Below are 24,449 nucleotides of genomic sequence, written 5' to 3' on the forward strand. Positions count from 1 at the left end.
TATTATGGCGCTGTCGCCGCCCGTTCCCCCGAAAGGTCGTGTCCTCGTGTGCTGTTCTGTGTGTTGTCGGGGGGACCTCCGCCGCCCCCTTAGCAAGGCGACGGAGGCTGTCCCCTCCGCTCCAGCTCCTCGAGCTTGGTCTCCGTGACCCAGTGCGACTTCCATTCGAGCGCGGTCCCCACAGACGGCGCCAATGTTCGGTTGTCGGATGCCGGACAAGTCGGGTGATCAATGATGGGTGTGGCAACGCGTCGACCTGGGAAGTGTTGGGCCAGAATCTGCCGAGTAGCCGAGCTCTCGTCACGGGAGGAGATGGGAAAAAGGGGGGGTGCCACCTGCAAAGACACTCAGACGCTCAAGTCAGTTGGTGTGCAGGTGGGAGATGTGACAGGTGTAAAGGTGACATACCTTGGGGGAAGGGCAGGTCCTTCCCTATTTATATCGTGTTAGAGGTGGGCCCCGCAAGGACAGGCCCATCTTCCTCGAAACTTCCTCATAGCTGCAGCGAGGAGCTGGCAGGGACGCGTGTCCGGGTCACGCGGTAAGACGCATGTGCCCGACCGCTCGGGTCGGGTACTCATCGGGTCGGCCCAACCCGGGGCAGGTTGGGCCAGGCCGTTACACTGACCAAGGAATTGATAGTTGATGAATTTTAGAGGAGACTAGAAAGGTCTAAGGAATTAGGGTCTAGTCACATATAGTTTGCTATGAATTAAATCTCGCATGATTAAAATAGTTAATAAGAAATTCAATCCGAAAAATAGATAACTCTGAAGCCTTAACTATTTTCTCCCATATTTTATTTTCAACTTATTTACTTGTGTGCCTGCCTTCTGATATTTTGAAGTCACTCTTAAAACCTTTTGAACATTTCAAGACCATTTTCTGTTTGTCTAACTAAATAAATCATTTAACCATTGTTGCTTAGTCCATCAATCCTCGTGGGATCGACCCTCACTCACCTGAGGTATTACTTGGTACGACCCGGTGCACTTGCTGGTTAGTTTGTGGTTAGAAATACCGCACCAAGTTTTTGGCGCCGTTGCCGGAGATTGATTATGATTGACAACTACTCGTTGTTTGATTTCTTAGATTAGATAATTTTTATTTTATTAGTATAATTTTTTTTTATTTTGCTATTTTTTTTCTTTCTTTCGTTCTTTCGTTGTCGTTTCCCTGTTTCCTTTTTTTATTATTTTACTTCTTTTTAATTTTTTCTTTTCCTTTTCAAAAACTTTACGTCCTTTTTTTCTTTTTTTCCGTTAAACTTTCTCTTTTTTCTTTCGTTCTTCCCCTCCTCCCCTGTTCTTTCTTTTTCGTTCTTTTTTTTATTTTGTTTTGTTTTTAAAAAAAATAAATAAATAGCACTAATATTTTCCTCTAATTTCTGAATTTAAATTTGGTATTACCTAGTTATTTTTATTTTATTTTTTTATTTATTATTTTCAACTTTTTTTGCCTTAATTCCACTTATAAATTTCGAAGTTTATTTATTTATTTTATTTAGTATTTTTATTTTATTTTTTTACACAGGTTATCTCACTGGAAATTCTCTACACTCTGACGTAGAGATTCCCATCCTTTCTTGTCTTCTGTTTGTTTATGCGCAGGAACAGAGACAAAGAACATCTCTTAGACTTTGATCTTGAACCTGAAAAAACTTTCAGGCGACGTTTACAACAAGCAAGACTTTACAAGGCTGCAGAATCCACTATGGATCCTAACAATGCTGATAATGCCAATATGGCAAACCCGAATGGGAATGAGCATCAAAGGAGAGCACTTGGCTCTTACTCTGCTCCTACTGCAGATTTTTGTGGCAAAACTATTGTAGTGCCTCCTATAGCTGCAAACAACTTTGAGTTGAAGCCACAGCTGGTCATCCTGGTGTAACAAAACTGCCAGTATCATGATCTTCTCCACGAAGACCCAAATCAATTCATTTCTAATTTTCTGTAGATTTGTGATACTGTGAAGACAAATGGAATGAACCTAGAGGTGTACAAACTCATGCTCTTTCTGTTTGCCCTAAGGGATGGAGCAAAGCTATGGCTAGATTCCCAACCCAAGGAGAGTTTGGATACTTGGGACAAGGTTGTTACTGAGTTTCTTACTAAATTTTTTCCACCAAAGAAGCTGTCTAAGCTTAGGGTGGCGGTTCAGACCTTCAGGCAGATGGAAGGTGAAACTCTTTATAAAGCTTAGGAGAGATACAAGCTACTGACTAGGCAATGTCCTCCGGACATGTTCTCCAAATGGACCCAACTAGATATCTTTTATGAAGGCTTGGGTGAAATGTCCAAGATGTGCTTAGATAATTCTGCAGGAGGTTCATTACACAAGAAGAAGATACCAGAGGAGACTATTGAGTTTATTGAATTGGTTGCTAGCAACCAATATTTATACTCATCTAATAGGAATCCTGTGAACTCTGAGGCTTCTCAGAAGAAGGGTGTCATGTAAGTAGAAACTCTTAATGCTCTTTCTGCTCAGAACAAGCTTATATCTCAGCAAATAAGTCTACTTACTTAACAGATGGGTGGCATGCAAGTCTTAGCTATCAACACCCAAAATCCACCTCAAGAGATCTCTTATGACCTGACAGATAATTTTGTGCAAAATAATAATTATGATTATGCTCAATCCTTTTCTGAACAGGTCAATTACATGGGGAGTGGTCCTAGAAATCCCAATAATGATCCATAGTCTAAGACATACAATCAGGAATGGAGAAATCACCCAAATTTTGGGTGGAGAGAGCAACCTCAGAGGCCACAAAATTTTAATAATAATTCTCAGGGTGGACTTTAACAGAATAATTTTAATAACCACCAGTTTTAGTCATCTCAGCAAGCAACTTCTCAGCCCCAACAGAATAATGATTTGGAAGCAATGTTGATAAGTTTTAGACAGGAAACCAGAGCATCAATCAAGAACTTGGAGATTCAGATGGGTCAATTAGCCACAAAGGTTAATAAAATCGATCAGAGGACCACTAATAGCCTTCCTGGTAACACAATTCCAAATTCAAGGGAGGAATGCAAGGCTATCACCTTGATAAGTGGACAAGTGGCAAGAATGGAAGCACAAGTTGATGAGGAGCCAGTTAAAAAAGATTGCAAGGTTATTCAACTGAGAAGTGGTAAAGTAGCTAGCTCTGAGACCAAGGTCAATGAAGAGTTAGTTGAAAAAGAAGCTCCAGAAGAGAAGAAGGAAGAAGAAGAGCACGCCCCTCCAAAGCGTGCGGATAACCCATTCCCAGACTCTCTTGACACTCATCTTTCATTACTAAAGGCTCCTGAGTACAAGCCTAAAATGCCATATCCTCAGAGACTTCAAAAGGAGACCAAGGACAAGCAGTTTTCAAAGTTCTTGGAAGTCTTCAGAAAGTTACAAATTAATATTCCTTTTGCTGAGGTTTTGGAGAAAATGCCTATCTATGTCAAGTTCATGAAGGAGCTGTTGTCAAAGAAGAAGCGCTTAAAGGGAGATGAGACAGTAGTCCTGACTAAAGAATGTAGTGCCATCATTTAGAATAACTTGCCAAGGAAGATGCCAGATCCAGGAAACTTTCAAATTCTATGCACCATTGGGAGCACAACCTTTGAAAAAGCGTTATGTGATCTGGGAGCAAGCATCAATTTGATGCCATTGTCTATGAAGAAGAAGCTGCAAATTCAAGAGGCACAACCCACATGGATAGCATTACAAATGGCAGACAAATCTATAAAGCCTGCATATGGATTAGTGGAGAATATCTTGGTCAAAGTGGATAAGTTCTTTCTCCCAGCAGATTTTGTGATTCTTAACACAGGGGAGGATGAGAATGCTTCTATAATTCTAGGAAGACCATTCCTAGCCACTGGAAGAGCTCTAATTGATGTGGAAAAAGGTGAACTAGTGCTTAGAGTGCATAATGAGCAACTAATCTTTCATGTCTTCAAAGATATACATTCAGCAGGTGAAAAAGAGAGGTGCATGCAGACTGAACTTATTGATCCAAATCTTCAAGAACCCCCTGATGATGCACAGCTGAATCTGCAGCTCAAACCTCCTTTGGTGACAATCAATAAAATTTCTCCTGACATCAAACCTAAGTTTGGTGTCAAGAATGCATCATCCACCAAGGAGGAGGTTCCCAAAAAGAAGAGAGTACCCAGAGGATGGAGAAATAAAAAGATCCCCACTGAAGGTTTCCCCCCAGGAATGAAAGTGGTGTTGACTAGCAATCCAGTGTGGATTTATACAGTAATCATAATCCTCTCTCTGGAGCATATTGAGCTACGTTATGGAGACACAGGAAAGAAGTTCAAAGTAAGGGGTGAAGAGCTGAGCCCCTATGATCCTCATCCTTAGAGGAGCTGATTGTCAAGCTAGTGACGGTAAAAGAGCGCTTGTCGGGAGGCAACCCAATAATTTCGTATCCTTAGTTATATTTCGTAGTAGTAGTTTTCTTACTTATTTGATTTTTATTGAGTTTTTACTATTTTTCTGATCATGCAGCTATCTTAGAATAGGAACCGGATATTTCAAAGAAAATGAGCACTCGACGCGTACGCGTCATATGTGTGTGTGTGAAAAATAAAGAGTGAACAGAGAGTTACGCGGGAATGGCAAAGGAAGTGTGCCTAGCTCACAAATAAGCACGCATGCATGTCATTTGCACTTTTGGCACTCCATGCGTACGCGTCAAGCACGCGCACGCGTGGATGAGTAAAATCGGTGTATAAGGTGTTTGGCCAGAGAGTTATGCTGGTGTGGGACTAGAACTATGTTGGACGCACAAGCCCCACCACGCGGACGCATCCCCGACGCGTTCGCATCGTTTTCCCATCCTAGCCTTCCATGCGTACGCGTCACTGACGCGTACGTGTCACTTGAAATTCGTGCGATCTACGCATACGCGTGCCTCACGCGTACGCGTCGCATGCGACGCCGAATTAAGTTACCTCAGTGCCTGATTTCAAATTATCCACCTCCCAAATCCTAATTCTCTCTTGTTCTTTTATCCTTTTATTCTTCTTTCATCATACTATTTGTTTTTGTTTTCAGTTCTTCTTTGATTGAGGACAATCAAACCTTTAAGTTTGGTGTTGATGCTTCGCTTATGGCTTTTCTGTTTTAGCACCAAAGGAGGATGAATGTTTTTCATGGCGGAATGAGATAGCCACCAACATAACTGAGGTGGTCAAGTTCCTTTCATTCTATTTCTCTTCCATTCCTATTTTGTTGTCCTCTGTTTTCTGTTGCTTTGATTGAATGCATGATCTTTAGTACTTTCAATTCTTAGATTTAGTTTCATTCAGTTAATTCTTAGATTTAGATTTAATTATAATAAAGCGTCTCATGTATTGCTCACTGAGCTTGAATCTAAAAAGAAAATAAAAAAAAGTGATGTATTGTTTGAGGAATTGAGTTTAATTTTAAAAGTAGTCTTAATTAATTAAAATGTGGTGGTATTTTCTATGATTCTGAATACATGACATGAACAGTACATATTTGAATTTGAATTAAAGGATGTTGATATATAAGGAATAGGAATTTAGAGAATTATTATGACTTCTCTGAAATAAACAAAAAAAATTAATCCTTGAAGCAAAAGAAACAACAAAAAAAAGCAAGGTCCAAGGCTCTGAGCATCAATGACTAGGGAGGTCAGACATGATTAAAAGCTCAAAGAGTTGTTTTCCTAGTCATATGCTTGTGCTGTAATTGTGTCAAGTAACCCTTAAGACAGAACACTTAGAGTTGAGACCAAATGCGTTTAACAGAATATCCCAAAGGCTTTGAGCACCACTGTTTGAGAGTAACTGAAAGAAAAATCAGAACTCAAAGAGAGTTCCCCAGTTAAGTGCTTGTGGTGTTTCTGTGTCAAGTAACCCTTGAGACAAAACATTTAAAGTCACAACTAGGCTCAAGGTGCAAAGCACCAAAGAAAAATAAATAAAGTAAATTTTGCTGTGTTCAAGGATTAAACTAAAATATAAAGATCAGAGAATTCATAATATTATCCAGATTCTAATTCCGAATGACAATGACATCCTTCTGATTCAAAGGAGAGTGAGATGCCAAAACTATTCAGGATTGCAATTGTAAACCCCACTATAAGAAGATACATGAGCTTAATCAAACTCTCATTCTCATGCAAATTCACATCCTAAGTCTATATTAGTTTTGGTTGCTTGAGGACAAGTAACAGTTCAAGTTTGGTGTTGTGATGCGTGAGCATCTTTCTTATCTTTTCCTAGTAAATTTGCACTTAAATTGTTGAGTTTAATCAAGAATTAATTATCTTTTAGCCACTATGGATGCTACTTTGAGTCTTGTTCAACTTTGTTTATTTTAGGTAGCATTCAGCTGGATTTGATGGAGTTTCTGCAGTACAAGAATTAAACGAGAAAACCAGCGAGGAGCGTCGCGTACGCGTACTTGACGTGTGCGCGTGATTTGGAGCTTTCCATGGCGACGCATGCGCGTGGCTGACGTGTACGCGTGATTTTAAGATTTGCATGGCGACGTGTGCGCGTACTTGACACGTACGCATGACACGCGAAGAAGACCATCGACGCGTACGCGTGACATGCGCCACGTGCAGAAAATGCAGAAAATGCTGGGGGCGATTTCTGGGCTGCTTTTGACCCAGCTTTCAGCCCAGAAAGCATAGATCAGAGGCCACAGAGTGAAGGAATCAAGTGGTCCCCATCCATCAATTGAAGACTTGCGGATTACTATAATTAATTCTGATTTAAATTCAAATTTGATTTTAAAAATAGGAAAAGATATTATTTTAATTATAGATTTTTAATTAATTAGGATTAGTTATAAAAAGGAGAAACTTTTCTTCTTTGAGGGGATTCCAACTCAGCCCAATTTTACCCGAATCCTTATTTTTCTCTCTGAACCATAAGCAACTAAACCTCCACTGTTAAGGTTAGGAGCTATGTCTATTGTATGGATTGATACTATTATTTTTCTATTTTAATTCATGTTTTGATTTATATTTTAATAATTGTTTTCGTTCTTTATTTTATAAATTTGGGTGGAACGGAAGTATAACCCATGTTCTAATTGAGTTCTTGTATAACTTGGAAAAGCTCTTTACTTGAACAACAGCTTGAAAACATATTATCCTGAATTTCTAATTATTTGTATTTAACAGGATACGTGACATATAATCCCCTTATTTCTGAATAATTAGGATTCTTGTGGCATATAAACTGGAATTTGATCATCACCCTCTAATTGGAATTAACTGACCAAGGAATTGGCAGTTGATGAATTTTAGAGGAGACTAGGAAGGTCTAAGGAATTAGGGTCTAGTCACATATAGTTTGCCATGAATTAAATCTCGCATGATTAAAATAGTTAATAAGAAAAGTCAATCCGGAAAATAGATAACTCTGAAGTCTTAACTGTTTTCTCCCATATTTTATTTTCAACTTATTTACTTGCGTGCCTGCCTTCTGATATTTTGAAGTCACTCTTAAAACCTTTTGAACATCTCAAGACCATTTTCTGTTTGTCTAACTAAGTAAATCATTTAACCGTTGTTGCTTAGTCCATCAATCCTCGTGTGATCAACCCTCACTCACCTGAGGTATTACTTGGTACGACCTGGTGCATTTGCCGGTTAGTTTGTGGTTAGAAATACCGCACCACTCAGGTAATAATTTGTCATTGAATTTTGTTATTTGCTTGCGTTCAGAACTATGCTTCCGAAATTACTCTCAGTTTCATGCTTGTTTAGGTTGTTAGTGTTATGAACTGATGCTTCTAAATGATGAAAATGGTGGAGACCCCAAAAATTTAGGTCAATATTGGGAATATGGTTTTTATTTTGAAACTGAGAATTTCAAATACTCCAAAAATTAGTTTGTGATTTGGTCAATGGTAGTTTCAAATTTTGGTTGGTTTTGACTGAAGCTTCAATCTTTTTCCTGTTTCTGGATTTTGATTCCTGCCTCCAAAGGAGAAAAAAAGGTGAGTTTCTCTTCTATTTTTTCATTTTGCTTCTTTGAGTTTCTAAATCAATTTTGTTTCAATAGAATTTAATTTCCTGAATCAAAACTCTTGAGACGAAAGTGTTCACCGATGATGATAAAGTGTGGGTTAGTCTAATCAATCTTTTATTTATTTATGTCAATTGAATTATCCAGTTATATATTTTCATAGTTGTTAATGCTCTTGACTGTCTCCCAGGAGCCAGGAAGGCATTTCACGATGAGCTTGAATATGAGCTCATATGTTTGTTGAGGATATTTCCAATATTGCTTCTGGAAATCCATCATTAGATAGGAGCTCATGTATTTCCAACAATTGTTTCCTTGAGCACATCAATGTATGTTTCATCTAGGAGCCATAAATAGTTTGCATAAAGGAAGTTATGTATCAATGGCAAATGCCATCAATGGCAAATGCCACTTTATATGTACTCATTTCTTGATATGTGCCCTTCCCTGTATTAGGCTTTGTACAGAAGTTTTGTTTCTTAATATTTGTGATTCCACTTTATCTTTGTAAAGTTTTGGAAATAAGGGAATGCATATAGATGTGAAATAATAGCTGTGAATACGTAAGTGATTAGCTATTGTCATTAGATTCATAAAGAACTAAATTCTAGTTGTAATAAATCTATACACTTTAAAATGACTTTAATATTAATTTCACTTTTAAAAATATTATGGTTTGAAAATTGAATTTCTAAAAATTGGTTTTAAAAGTGAATTTGTTGTTAAAAAATCTGGTTTGAAAATTGGATTTTTAAAAACTAATTTTAAAACTGGATTTTTGTTTAAAAAATCTGATTTTGAAACTGAATTTAAAAAAAAGGCTAGATTTTAGATTTGGATATTAAAAAACTGGATTTAAAATCGATTTGTAAGTAAAACCGAATTTAAATTCTAAAACCGGTTTAAAATTGATTTTTATTTTTTCAAACCGATTTAGAATTGTCTTTAATCCAGTTTCAATTTGGTTTCATGAACCATAAAATTGGTTCTCAATGAGATCCAGTTTGAATTTTTAAAAATCCAAACCATACCCACTCTTAGTAATTACCCTTATAAAATTAACTTTATCCTATTAATCACTAATTTATTATTTAATTTTTTTTTTATCATTGCGCCTGTCTCACTAATCCTTAATGGAGCGTGGTCATAGATTTTTTGAAATAAATTATAAAATAACTAGAAAAGTCAATTTATCGAAAATCAGCTCCTTACAATTAGCACCCTACTACTGCTGACTCTCTTCAACATGTCCCCTATGCACTATCATCACTTGTCCGTCAACTTCTATAATTGTTGGCCCTCTATCATAACCAAACCAATCTCCATGATAGAGCTTCAGTTTAAAAGATCTCATCCTCTCCTCCAACACCCTATCAGTCAATAACAATCACTATATTACTAAACTCACTATATTACTAAACTAGAAGAGAAAACAAGAGACCCATACAATAATAACCTTATTTCACAGACATATTAAACCCTAGTATTATTATAAATTCATTTAGTCTCCGTTCAATCATTGACAACAAATGCAACCAAAATACTCACGTTCGAACTAACTACCTGGAGACCCTTAACAAAAAATCTAAATGACTTTGTCATAGAGTAAATGGAAGGAGAGAAACTGTTCTTGTATGGATACCTGAAGGGAGAGCTCAGTCCCTGGGAGTCGACGCCGAGTTGTTATCTTCGGTGCTGACCTTTGAGCTTTTGTGGAAGTCCGAGCTTTTCTCCAAAGAGATGTCCAATTGCGCAGAGCGTGAGCAAGGAACAAGGGGGAGTGTACCTGCAAAGGCACTCCGAAGATTAAGTCAGTATTGAGAATTCAATGTCCCCTTTGAAGATAAAATATCATACCTTTATAGGTGAGATAAAATAGGTCGGTTACGTTTCTATTGATCATCTGAATTGAAGAGCAATTAATAGGTTTTAACAAGTAATAATGTCTGATTGTAACGTATAACGCCGAGTTATAACGTAAAGTGCCGAGTTATGGTGCATAATGCCGAGTTATTGTATATAATGCCGAATTATGACATCGGATTTGTAACGGCCGTATCATAGCCCCCAAGCTTAGCCTGGCTATATTTTGATAAAGCAGGTTGAGCTTTTTTTAGTTATAACTTGGCGATTTGAGTTATAGGTATGGAGCCCCCAGATCAACTTACTTTATTAAAATAATGAATAATTTGAATTTTTAGACGTAATTTGAAGTTAACGTGCATTGAAAAGTGTAGTAGTCTTGTCATTGATTGTGCCTTTGATTTTTCCAATGAAATTTTGAACCGTTGATTTAATAGATGCAACGGTTAGGTTTTTTCATGGAACCGAGTAGTTAATTTGAATAGTTGCTGAGACGATGTTGATAAAAGTGAATTGGTTGGGCGAGAATATTGAGTTAGTTCACCGTTGTTTGGTGATTTGATTGAGTTTGATTGCGCATGTGTAAACGATGCGACTTTGAATTGAAGAGTTGTCGCGAATGGATAAGTGTTTGTACTTGTATGATATGTGATCGAGTTTGTTGACTGTTTATAGTCATAGTTTGGAATTGAAGACTGAGTTTGATTGCGCATATGTAAATGATGCGACTTTGAATTGAAGAATTATCGCGAATGGATAATTGATTGAAGATTGTGTTTGATTGCGCATGTGTAAACGATGCGACTTTGAATTGAAGATTTATCGCGAATGGATAATTGATTGAAGATCGTTGATAGTCATAGTTCAGAAGATAGTTGATATAGATCTGATGATAGTTGATATAGATTTAACAAAGAGTGATAATGATTGATATAGAAATGATCATGATTGATATAGCTCGGATAATTATTGATATAAATCTGAAAATAAAGATAATAGATATAGATTTGAAAATAGAAAAACAGATATAGGTCAGCGAATAGGGATAACAGATATAGGTCGACAAATAGAGATGACAGATAATAGAGATGACAGATATAGATCGAAAAATAGAGATAACAGATGTTGATAGACAATTAGAGATAACAGATATGCAAATAGAGATGATAGATATGGATCGAAAAATTGATATAACAGATATAGATTGGCAAATAGAGATAACAGATATAAATCGGCAAATAGAGATGACAGATTTAGATCGGCAAATAGATATAACAGATATAGATCGAAAAATCAGATTTAGATCGGCAGATAGAGATATCAGACATAATTTGGCAAATAGAGATATCAAATATAAATTGACAACTAGAGATAACTGATAAAGATCGGCAAATAGAGATAACAGATATAAATCGGAAGGTAGAGATGACATAAATAGATCGGCAAATAGATATAACAGATGTAGATCGGAAAATCAAATATAGATCGGCAAATAGAGAGATCAGATATAAATTGGCAAATAGATATAAGAGATGTAGATCGGAAAATCAGATATAGATCGGTAAATAGAGAGATCAGATATAAATTGGCAAATAGAGATATCATATATAAATTGGCAACTAGAGATAGCTGATAAAGATCGGCAAATACAGATAACATATATAAATTGGAAAGTAGAAATGACATATAGATCAGAAAATCAGATAACAGATATAGATCGGCAAATAGGGATAACGAATATAAATCGAAAAATAGAGATGACATATAGATCAGAAAAATAGAGATAACAGATATAGATCGGCAAATAGATATATCAGATACAAATTGAAAAATAGAGACGACAGATATAGAATTAAAAAGTAGAGATAACAGATATAAGTTGAAAAATAGAGATGACAGATATATATTAGAAAAACATATATAGATCGACAAATAGATATGACTGATATAAATGGGCAAATAGGGATAACAGATATAAATCGGAAAATAGAGATGATTGATATAAATCGGAAAATAGAGATGACCGATATAAATCGGATAATAGAGTGACTGTTATAAATCGGCAAATAGAGATTTTTAATATAAATCGGCAATTAGAGATGATTGATATAAATTGGACAATAGATATAACAGATATAAGTTGGCAAATAGGGATAATAGATATAAATTAGAATATAGAAATGATTGATATAAATCGAAAAATAGAGAGATGACAGATAATGATCGAAAAAATAGATATAGATCGGCAAAACAGATATAGATCGGCAAAACAAATATAGATCGGCAAATAGATAAACCAGAGATGAATTGAAAAATAGAGAGATGATAGATAATGATCGGAAAAACAGATATAGATCGTAAAAACAGATAAAGATCGGCAAATAGATATACCATAGATGAATTGAAAAATAGAGAGATGACATATAATGATCGGAAAAACAGATATAGACCGAAAAAACAGATATAGATCGGCAAATAGATATACCATAGGTGAATTGAAAAATAAAAGATGACAGATATTGATCGGAAAAGCAAATATAGATCGGCAAATAAATATATCAGATGATTTGAAAAATACAGAGATGATAGATAATGATCGAAAAAGCAGATATAGATCGGCAAATAGATAAACCAGAGATGAATTGAAAAATAGAGAGATGACAGATAATGATCGAAAAAACAGATATAGATCGACCTTTTTCGGGCCTTAATGATTTACTATATGACCTTTGTTTACAAAGGTGCAGGTAAGTTTGAAGCCATTGGAAGGAAATGGGGCCTATAGAAAGAAGGGTGTTTATTTCGAGGCCCCACGGTGGGCGCCAATTGTTCTTGTATGGATACCTGAAGGGAGAGCTCAGTCCCTGGGAGTCGACGCCGAGTTGTTATCTTCGGTGCCGACCTTTGAGCTTTTGTGGAAGTCCGAGCTTTTCTCCAAAGAGATGTCCAATTGCGCAGAGCGTGAGCAAGGAACAATGGGGAGTGTACCTGCAAAGGCACTCCGAAGATTAAGTCAGTATTGAGAATTCAATGTCCCCTTTGAAGATAAAATATCATACCTTTATAGGTGAGATAAAATAAGTCGGTTACGTTTCTATTGATCATCTGAATTGAAGAGCAATTAATAGGTTTTAACAAGTAATAATGTCTGATTGTAACGTATAACGCCGAGTTATAACGTAAAGTGCCGAGTTATGGTGCATAATGCCGAGTTATTGTATATAATGCCGAATTATGACATCGGATTTGTAACGGCCGTATCAGAAACCATATCTAAGGCAACTCTACGATTACTGGCGAACTAACTACACAAACCCTACTCTCTTTTCTTCATGAATAGCGTCCGTCGTTTTCAATTTTGACATGAAGCAGTGTCATATTGGTTTCTAAAACGTGGTTAATTGATGAGTTATGAGTTTTTAACTATTTATTATACAAATAAATTTATGTGATTTATGTCACTTTACACAACCAAGACAAATACCAGCGATTCTTATGTTTTTTCTTTTTGGTGACAGATTCTTTCTTATGTTATTGTAGGCAGCAACCAAAGCCATTCGGTCCACTTAATATATTTAATCCATCTCGCGAAACACACACCTGTGTCGGCCTATCACTAACCAAGTTGAATTTTTCTACTACCCTTTCATTGGAAATAACAGTAAGTTGCCTATAGTTGATCCAGAGTTTCAAAATAACTTTCTAAAACAATAAAAAATAATTGCATTAGGGGAAAAAAATTGTCGTTACACCTCTCCTGAGAAAGAATAGTTATATACAAAGGCCGTTACAATCCCCTTAGCACATTTATAAATCTAAGTCAAGAAAATGACTCCTTTTATTTTCTTCTTTTTAAAATAAAATGAGACTTCGCATGAAAGGCAGGGATATCACACCATCAGCATTCAGCAGCCATAGCACCTTTCTGATAAGTATAAATCTGCTCTGTTTTCTTCACACGCGAAGTTTTTCCAGAATGATGTTCTCTTCTAAACTTGCTTTCTCACAGCAATAAAAAAATGTAACAAAAATAGGTCAAAACGGCAGGTGCAATCACCTTATAATTGTTCTTCCGAGAGATGAAGCTCCAATTTCACTGTCAGTATTCTGCAACAATAGCCGCATACATATATCAATAATTTAACAGAAACAGTGGGGGAAAAAAACAATTGTCATCTATCTCTATATATAATACTCTATGCATGAAATACTCTATACATGAACTAACGAACTACCAAACTGAATTCATCACTAGAGCACCTTACTCAAGTTGGTAGGAATAGTTGTTAAACCATCTCTGAAACATATTTTTAGTGTTTACTAAAAATATAGCTATATGAATTATCACCAATATATATATATATATATATATATATGAAACCAATGAAGTTAAAAGTGGTTGACAAGAAATTTCAGATTAAATTTGTGGCAATATATAGGTATAGTTCTGGTTAAATCAATTTGACAATTAGTTAATCACAACAACAAAAATAATCATAAGAATTGGTAGACAGGTGGCAGTCATTTTCAAGAATGCAGAACTCAATTACAAGTCATTCTCAAAGAACAAAGACAACATAATGAAACGGAAAAGATATTGTGGCCTTTTGCTAAAAACACATTAAAGTGATTTTCATGTATCCTCAGTCATATACAAGGGAATAGAGACAATTCTAAGTATGATTAACACTAATATCTTCACAAATGTAAATAGGTAACTGTGGATAGTAGAACAATTTATTCCCCTCTATCTTCTAATGAATAAGTTACCTGTGATTTAGGGGAAGGAAATACATTCCAAAATCTAAGTGTTTCATCTCCAGCTCCAGTTACAATAGTCTGAAGCAGTAGAACCCCTCATGAATAAAAACACAGTAATAAAAAATATTTCGTAATTCCAGCTTACTCAGTCATGTAGCAGAGATTGAAAGGACAACTGAAATACCTGCCCATCTGGAGAGATGGCAAGATAAAGAACTCTATACGTATGACCTGTAAGAGTAGCTAACTGCAGCAAAAGACATCGAAATGGTCAAATAAATTTGTTTACATTAACTAAAAATATGAGATATAACTTGTCGCATATTATATTGTTTTACCTTCGACATGGTCGGATATCTCCAAACTATTATCTGATTCTGGGAGTATCCATGTGTGCTTACCAATTCATTGACATTTTTTGACCAAACAAGATTACAAACCTGCCATATACATCAGTTTACATCATTTTATTTGTGGTTATAAAAGAGAAAAATCATAGCAGGATGGCCACTTTATCCTGCTCTCAATATGTGAAGACAAATACCACAAAATCTGAAAACAATTTTTGATAAAGTCAAATGAAAACTCATGCAGCCAACTTTCACAGTTATGAATGGTCACTGACCAGAATTTATTTTTATTAGGAAATTTATTGACAACTTTATAATTGTGTAAGGAACACTACATTGAAGTTACTTGTAATGTCTCCCCTATTCCGAAATCATAAAGCAAATCATGATATTCATTGTACCCCATGGATTGTTCATCTTATTTCACTAGTTTGGATCCCATAGTTATGATATACGTGAACTAGAGAAGTAATACAGTCACTTATAAGCCTTCCCTAGACAAGGTAAGCTTTTAAAGATTTGTTGACATGGTGTCTAAGCTTTGTTGACTAAGCAGCATAGAATTTGAACATCATCATCCCATTATATAAAGATTTTTGAACATGGAAAAAATGGGCGTACGCAATGTCCATTCTTTAAACAACAGCTGTGAAACTGGCTATATAAACTAAGCACACAAAATGGTATCTCTTAGCGAAATCTAGTTTAAGAAACTACCATAGCCTAATAATACATATCAACCCCCACATGCAAAATCTACTAAGATTGCCCTAACAGAGAGCCATATCCAACTTGGGGTCCATATTTCTGAACCAAGTTACTGGACTCTTTTCTAACCCAGTCACCATTTTAGCATTTAGAATAGTGTATTCAAATGTATCTTGCAGGTTCCAAATGTCGCTTTACCTGACTTCCAGTGTCCATACAACTTAAGTGTGAGTTTGTGGTTGTATTCCAGAATCGAATACATCGATCTGCAGTTCCTCCTCCTGATGCAAGAAGTCCATGAATATGAGGAGACCATGCAATTGCTTTAACAGCTGCTGTATGCTCACAATACTTAAGGACAGGCTGGGTTGAATGTTGATTCCAAACAAACAGCTGCAAATCCAAGAAATAATATGAATACCAGTGAACAAGAGGTAAAAGATAAGAACAATTGGATATCTCATAAAAATGATAAAGTTTGCAAGTGCATACTCTGTTGTCATTTCCTCCGGATGCTAACTCACGGTTATCATATGACCACTTCAGTCCACAAACCTAAACCATAATCGAAAAAAAAAAGTCAGTATTATGTAGAATAGAGTACCATGTACAGTAGTTTGGTTAGACCAGAAAAAGCTTGGGTAGGAAAAAAGTGTCTCACCTCTGATTTGTGCCCCGAAAGTTTACTGACAAAATCTTCCTGTGCTCTTATATCTCGTTGATATATATTCTTATCCCGGCCGCCTGAGGACAAAAGAGAAGAACTCCAGGCCAAGGCTCCAACACGTAAACGATGACCCTCCATCGATCTTATCTTCTTACATCGAGCTGCATCCCAAATCTACATGGATATTAGTCAGATGCAGGCACGGCAAGCTTTAGTATAGAAAGAGAGCACCTAAGTTCATAACAGAGATAAAGGGAACTCAGCAAGTTACAGGGATCGATGTAGGAAATAAAGACATAATAACCCCAAACAGTTAAGTTAAAGTCAACTTGACTCCAAGATTCTTGGAAGTTTTTGGATGAATCAGTCTAAATGAAGTTACCAAAGTTGAAGCCACTGTTTCTTTGACCCACTGTTGTGAAAGGATAAGTTTTCTAGATCTGTAGAATCTCAAAGGTGACAAGTTAAGATCATGAATTATAATCATACAATTAACAGTTTAACACACACATTACCATACTTAATATTTTCCACCATAGACAGTATAGATGAGAAAGCTTATTGATCCATTTGTTAAATGATATACTGACACACAAGTCGCACGTCAGCTGGTAGCAACTTGCAATACAAACTCTAGACACAGTAAACTCTCTCCCTTCTTATCAGCCTAGCATTTACGAGCAGATTCCAGTCAACATTAATTAATATCGAAGATTACTATGACTATACATCAGTAAGGAATGACTGCTCTTTTAAACCAAATCAGGTTTGACAGAGGAGCATGAGTTGTATATAACCCACTTTACAGTGGAGGCTCTCCCTCAACCTAGCTTTCTGGAGAGGGTTATCTTGAACAGCTGACTCACGGAGTTGCATGAATAGCAGCATCCAAGTCGTGTACAATCAGACCAATGTCAACCAAATGACCTAATATCAGAAAGTACCCTTTATAATAAATAGTTTTCTGGCATTATAACACCCTTTTATTTCAAAGGGTGCAATGAAGCCAAATAAATTCCTTAAAAAGAGGGGAAAGGAACTATCTGATCCCTTCTTTGGATGTATTACAATCAAGGAAGGAAAGAATGATGTGAAGAACAGATAAAAGCAACAGAAACAGGCACAGCACAACACAACACAACATAACACAACATGAGCTAGGACATGGAGGCATGACAAGAACTAAAATTCAAGGACAAGGCATGGCATAAACATTATATGAAAGAAATAGAGATTAGTTAAGAACGCATCTATATACACAAAAAAACGAAAACATTAATATTAAAAAAATGGCCCATTTAGCATTAAAAGTGATGAGTTCTCTATAAAGTATTTTAGCTTAACATAATTTTCTCTCCTTAATATATTGAAAATATTTCCTTTCCATTCTACATAATTTAGAAAATTATGAACTTAATTGCTTTAACTTTGATACCGATTTCCTTGTTAAAGCTAATAAAACACCCAGGAAAGCTAAAATCCTCTAGAGAAGCTGAGTTCAGCTTCAGGATGTCTGGCCATTAATTGGCATCCTTCTGTAGCTATATATTCAACCACATCCATCCACTACAGCTTGTTCTTGATTTCTTGATATTTGTTTTGACCTAATGAAAGATTGCATCTTCATCTTTAAACTTTGCGCTGATGCTCACTTACTTTTTGCCAAATTTCATTCTTCCCTGGAGATGGTGTCATACCAAACAAATTGAAGTCTCAACTTTTAAAAAAAATGCTAATCAACCACAACTACAATGCTAAAAGATTATGGTGCTATTTTGCTAGTCTCCGCCTGCAAGCTATCACATGTTATCACCATTCGTATACAGAAACCTTCCTTCTTAAAGCCGAAAAGAAAGAGAAAACTATGTTTATTTGAGAGAGACTAGTAGTGGAATCTGAGAGGCGTAGTAAACATCATAACTCATAAGAAACTATAAGCACAAAGGAATTAAAAGAATGGTCGAATCCAATTACTATGAGTACTCATCAAATACACTCCTTTGAATGTGATAAGCACAATAACTCTCACCTGAACTTTTCCATTGCTAGTTCCAACAGCAAGGTGGGTACCCCGTTGAGCCCAGCCAACTGAACAAACGCAGTCGTCAATCCCCAAATCACATAATTTAGTTACCTGCACATAGCACCGAACAAAAGAAGAAGATTGCAATTCGCCCCAAATACCAATCATTTCCTTAACACAATCAAAATTTACAGAAAAGAGAACATGCATTGTTCTGGAACTACATTCAAACAACTCACTCACCTTGCTGCTACACGCATTCCACAAATAAACACAGTTACCAAGACCAACCGCCAGCACGTTGTGCGAAGACCAATCCACTAGATTCAGATAAAAATCGTCTTGCAGCGCAGGCGCGTCTAGAACCTTTCAAAAATTACACCACCAAAATATCAGAATTTTCACATATCATTGAAATAAAAGATAGTGAAGGATGTGGCAAAAACAATTAAATTACGAAATTGACCTTATACGGCGACCGAGGAACCTTCCTAGGAGCCTTGACAGGGCAGTGATTAACGCCGGGGACCGCATCGTCGCACATGAACGGCGAAAGCGAGTGGAAGGACTGCCGAGTCTCCGTCTTGTACCGGAATATGTTCCGGCTTGAAATCGTCATCACGGAGGCCGACGAGCTCCTCTTCTCTGGTGTCACCGGTACCGGAACTCCGGCGGCGTCGGGTCCGAACAAGGCAGTCTTCAACAGCATGGTGTAAGCACTAGAGCTGTCCTCCCTGCCGTCAGCCGCCGGCGGTGAAACTCCCGAGGCGGCGGAGGTCGGCGAAGCAGGTATGTCGAATAAGGCGAACTTGGAGGCAGATCTGCTCGGTATGAACCTGTCGGAGTAGATGGTTCTAGAAGGTGAGCAGTAGTGTGAGGAGTTGATCATTCTGGCCACGTGGCACTTGTTGAAGGTTAGAGAAGAAGCCGGTGGCGGAGATACCGTTGAAGATGAAGACCGTGGTAGTTGATCATCCATCTCAACCTCCCCAAAAAAAAAAAAGAAAAAAAAAGTTGGAGTGTATGTCGTGAATTATTTCTCAGAATAAGAAGTAGAAGAAGAAGAAATCAAAAGTTGAGGACTGGAGGCTGTTAATTTTCCCGGGAAAAAGCAGTAAAAGATAGTACTATTTTTTTTTTTTTTCCTCTCTCAATTATAGTTTTGTTATTTTTAATAAAATAATAATGAAAAATGCGGTTATTGCCTCGCTTTATGAGATGAAGGCCTTCAGCTTCGGATTCACTTATCTGAAGAAGATGGTGGACCCCTCTGTTTCTGTGTTGTGTGTGTTTCCTTCTCACTTTCTTTGCTCCTAGCATCTCATTCTCATCATTTTATAGTCTTTCACTTCTCTCTCTTTCGCTTTTTCTTTTACAAGCAAAGAAGGACATTGAACACATTCTCAACTTGCCGGATTCTATCTTATTTTATTGTTTTAATTGTTATTTTCGTTTCTTACCTTGATTAATTAGTAATGAGTTTAGTTCTGGGCACATGTAATGTTACTATTAATAAAAATTTTAAAATATCTTATTTTAGTAAATGTATAATAAGTATATTAAAAGTTATATTTTATATTTCTTAATTAATAATTTTAATGTGGGTTTTTAAGAAATATGTTAATTAAATCCATTAATAATTTATGGACCAATATTTTTTAGCTTACATGTAACTAATATTCTTAAGAATATAAAACATAACGATTTAGTATGTTATTCTATATCTATAGACTTTGTACTATATGTGTATGCGCATATTATATAGAAATTAATTGAATTGTATTGTTATATCTATAGACTTTTTAGTGCATGTTTTCGTATAGAAGTGATCATCAACTTTTTTAGCATGTGAAAATCTAACTTTTGTTTGTTTTGCTTAACAGTGGTGTTTGTTGGATTTTCCGTTTATCTTTAATTTATTAGTGATTACTGATAGCATCGATAGCATCTATAGAGACTATAGTGCTTCTCATCAAATCAGCATAACTTATTCTTTTGATATAATATATTGTTGTATTAACAAACAGATAGAACCACATAAAAGAAATAACGAGCTTAAAATTGTAAAATCATCCATTAAAAAAGAGTGTATTTAATTTGATGCATTTTATACATTTATTTAATGATATTTATGCATTTAATTTAGATGAACTTTTTTAGTAATATATTTAAAAATTAATTATTTTTCTAAAGTAATAATATATGATTAACTATTTATATAACTCTTTTATAGCGATAATATATGAAAATTAAATTTCTTTAGAAAACACTACTATAACTATTCAACAACAATAATAATAATATAAGTAGTGATGATACAACAATTTAGAAAAATAATTTTATTGGTATAAAATTGGGCAAGTTATATAAATAAATCACTTGGGTTTTAATTTTATGAAATTACAATTTTTTAAAACAAGTTACATCTATATCCTAAATTAATTCTATATAAACTATTACATCGTAATGTAGTTTAGTATTTACATATAATTCGCTATAGGATATCGCAGATTATATTAAAAAACACAACCATAATTTGTTACAAGGTCTCGCGAATTATAAACAAATTACAAAACATAAATTACTAGAGAATGTCGTAGTTTATGAACAAATAAGTATATGCATAATTTGCTGCACCCTCCAGCAGATTACGAACAAGTGGAGGCATTATATATACTAAAAGTATTTGTGAAGTAGAATGTTAAATTCACAATGTCAAGTAAGGAGAATTTCTTAGCTCTAGTGTATTGCTATGGAAAAATTAACTAACAAAAAAAAGTAAAATTTACCGATAAGAAATTTTTGAGTGTCTTTATCCGGTCATTAAATACCTTGTTAGATCTAAAAATAAATATATTACAATAATTTGGAGTGTGTGGAACCAAGTAGGTAAAAATATAAATACTTAAATTCTTTATAAAAATGTCTCCATCATATTCCAAATATGTAAATGCATGTTATATATCTAATCTTTTAAATATACAAAAACTATGTTACGTGAGAATAAAAAATTTATAAATTCTAAGTCATAAAAGCCTAAACCATAAATTATTTGTAAAAATATTCTAACCAAATTTCAAAACGCAAATGCTGCTATCTATCCAATCTTTTAAATATACAAAAATTGCAAAAATGTTAGATAAGACTAAATATAAAAGACATATATTTAAACAACTACAATTAATCTGTTAATACAATGACAATTCTTATAGTTAAAAAAAAACTAACCGCTTCATTGATGCTTCCAGCGACCTGAGCAACGCCATTCAACCAGTACAAGCGATTTTCTTCTGCTATAGTCCCACTAGAATATGGTCTTCCCAAATTTTCTCTTAGCCTCCTCTCTCGGTCCAAAACTTCCCTCTCAATCAAAAAATTTCTCTATCAAGCGAAAGAAGAATCTGCTGCTAACTATTGCGATTTTATAGCGATACAATACGTAATCCGCGACAATCTCTAACGGATTATGCCTATATCTATTTGTTCATAAACTACGATACCCTCTAGCTGTTTATGCCTTGCAATTTATTCATAATCTACGAAAACTTGTAGCGAATTATGCTTGTGCGATTTTTAATGTAATTTGCGATACTCTATAGCGGATTACATGTAAATGCTAAAGGGTGGTAGGGTGTAACGGTTTATATAGAATTAGTTTAGAACATAGATATAATCTATTTAAAAAAGTTATAATTGTACAAATTTAAAATTCAATTGATTTATTTAGGTAAATTTTTTGGTAAAATTTGTAAACACAATTCTATAATATTTTTAGAGCTTTACTTTGTTTCTATTTTTCTAATAAAATATATAAATGATTATATTATTTGTTGACTTGGAAGTTACATTACATGATGATATATCTCACCAATATGGAAATTGGGAAGGTGATGATGGAATAGTGAAACAATTATAAGTAAAAAAAAATTAAGAAAATATTAGCATAAAATAGATAACAATTTGTTAATTATGGCTGTTGTTTGTGGCAGGTAAAAGCATATATGTATGTGTGTGAATGTGGGTGACATCATGAAGGTAGTTATTCTACTTAATCGGCCAGTTGGTGGTTGGGTGGATGGCAGGAAGGAAATGTGAATCATTTTGTCTTAGTGTTGAATTGTTTCTAAGATGATGTTATTCTAACTTAATTACGTGTGTAATCCCTTGGGGATATTCCTAATTAGGTTGTGTCAATAATTGATTTCGGTGCATTAGTGTTTGTAGTGTGGTACTGGTTTTATTTTATACTTGGTAGGTTCTAAAGATGATTTTGGGTTGCAGTCATCTTTTGGTGTTCTCCTTGGCTTTTCATGTTGACTCACGAGAGTGTTCTATATTAAACCAAGTTGTGGTTGTCCAGATTATTGGAACAATAAATAAATAACTTACAATTAGGTTAAGCTCTAAATAGTTTTTGTCAGGATAGTAAAAATAGGTCGAATTTATCTAATCGATCCGTCAAATTCATCAAAAAAATAGTCAAGCTAGGATTTTGAATCCATCATAAATGAAAAATTTGCTAAATCCATCATAAAGGAAGGACAAGCTCGCCAGGCCAAAAGTTTTTTTTGGATAAAATTAAAGAGCGATTAATGTTATAAAAATTAACAATCATATCATTTTTAAACACTTTCTTTATTTTCATTTTTTTAATTTATTTTATTTTATATTTATATATTTAAATTATATGATTTATTTTTTTAAATAAAGATGATTTTATTCACGAATATTATTTTAAAAAATTTATTGAAGTTAAAAATTTGAAAGAAAATAATAAAAAAATTATATTATAATTTGACTATTTTTTATTTGTAGTTAATTTTTAGTTGTGATTTTTATTAATTTTAATTAATTTTATTAATTTTTCAAAAATGCTTGCCAATTCACTGTAAAGGACGCGAGTTTGCATTTTGAGCCTACTTTACACCCGTCCTTCCCATTAATTTTGGGGCGAGCTACCCGCTTTGTCATTCCTGATTTTTATTGTATATATTTAATTAAAAATAATATTTGTATATTAAAATTAACTATCAAAATTAGTCACCAAATATTTATATATAAATATAGATATAAATATATGTGTAGTTTAACTCATTTTTAATCCATATTTTATATTTTAATGTATATTTTAGGGCAATTTACATAAATAAATAAAGTGGGTGAATTATTTACGTAAATGTGCAAATCTGTTTGTTGTTACGATTTTGTGCAAAATTGAATATTATGTAAACCGTGGCAACCCACCACGGTTTCAAAACAAACATAAACCGTGGGAGGTCACCACGGATTAGGAAGAGATAGTTTAACATGTAAACCGTGGTAGGTCACCACGGTTTACGAAGGAAAATGTGTGTGCATAAACCGTGGGGAGTCACCACGGTTTATGAGGAAGCAATTTTGAACGTAAAACCCGGTAACCCACCGCGGTTTACGTTATGTATTCAGCATGCTAATTGCGTTATGATTCATGATTGTTAGTGTTTATGTATTTCAGAGTTACTGTTAAATATTATTTATCTTTTGATTATGTAGTGAGTGCCTGATTCAGAGTATTTCATGTGTTCATGTATGGTTTATATTATAATGCACATTATTAAAGATATCTAAAGAGGTTTAATGAAACTGATAATTTAAAACGAGGTTATTATACTAAGATTTTGTTGTTGATGAAACACGTTGAAAGTGACATATTTAACCAACGACGCATTACTAACATTACTTAGAGCAAGAAACAAATAAAACAGCATAGACGAGGGTTACACAACATGAGATCTAAGCATCCCCTCCACCACTTTGTGATCGCTGCTGACAGTTCCTTCGCGTATGCCCAGGCTGACGGCATAACCCACAACGCTTCGGCTGATTCTGTTGAGACTGATCCATGCTTCCTCGGATCCTGGTTGACTTTGGACGACCTTCCTTTGCACGCCGCAGATTAGGGTCAGGAATAATGGTTGGGCCACCATATGGAGGCCACAGGCCTTCAGGAATAGGTGGGAGAAACCCATGATTGTAAACGTTGAACACCTCAGTCATACGATACACCTCATGAACATATGACGCCCAGT

The 24,449-nt window shown here is 35.0% G+C and overlaps 1 protein-coding gene across 1 annotated transcript; it reads right to left on the minus strand.

The window, feature by feature from the left end:
- Positions 1 to 13,571: 13,571 nt before the first annotated feature.
- On the minus strand, positions 13,572 to 19,687 carry LOC130966223 (B-type cell cycle switch protein ccs52A). The gene is made up of 10 exons (XM_057891009.1): positions 18,848 to 19,687; positions 18,625 to 18,747; positions 18,388 to 18,492; positions 16,353 to 16,532; positions 16,184 to 16,246; positions 15,890 to 16,084; positions 14,972 to 15,073; positions 14,818 to 14,880; positions 14,643 to 14,711; positions 13,572 to 13,979 (listed from the first exon to the last, which is right to left on the minus strand). The coding sequence occupies exons 1-10, from the start codon at positions 19,358 to 19,360 to the stop codon at positions 13,926 to 13,928; spliced, it is 1,467 nt and encodes a 488-aa protein (XP_057746992.1). The 5' UTR covers positions 19,361 to 19,687; the 3' UTR covers positions 13,572 to 13,925.
- Positions 19,688 to 24,449: the final 4,762 nt, after the last annotated feature.

This window comes from Arachis stenosperma, chromosome 1 (assembly GCF_014773155.1).
Source record: "Arachis stenosperma cultivar V10309 chromosome 1, arast.V10309.gnm1.PFL2, whole genome shotgun sequence".
In the NCBI taxonomy this organism is placed as follows: Eukaryota; Viridiplantae; Streptophyta; class Magnoliopsida; order Fabales; family Fabaceae; genus Arachis; species Arachis stenosperma.

Bases quoted from the DNA above. Each gene is read 5' to 3' on its own strand.
- LOC130966223 (XM_057891009.1), bottom strand. From the start codon at position 19,360: ATGGATGATCAACTACCACGGTCTTCATCTTCAACGGTATCTCCGCCA. The intron at 16,085-16,183 runs GTATGCACTTGC...TTGGATTTGCAG, and splicing joins CCGGAGGAAATGACAACAGA to CTGTTTGTTTGGAATCAACA. The intron at 14,881-14,971 runs GTAAAACAATAT...CTTTTGCTGCAG, and splicing joins GATATCCGACCATGTCGAAG to TTAGCTACTCTTACAGGTCA.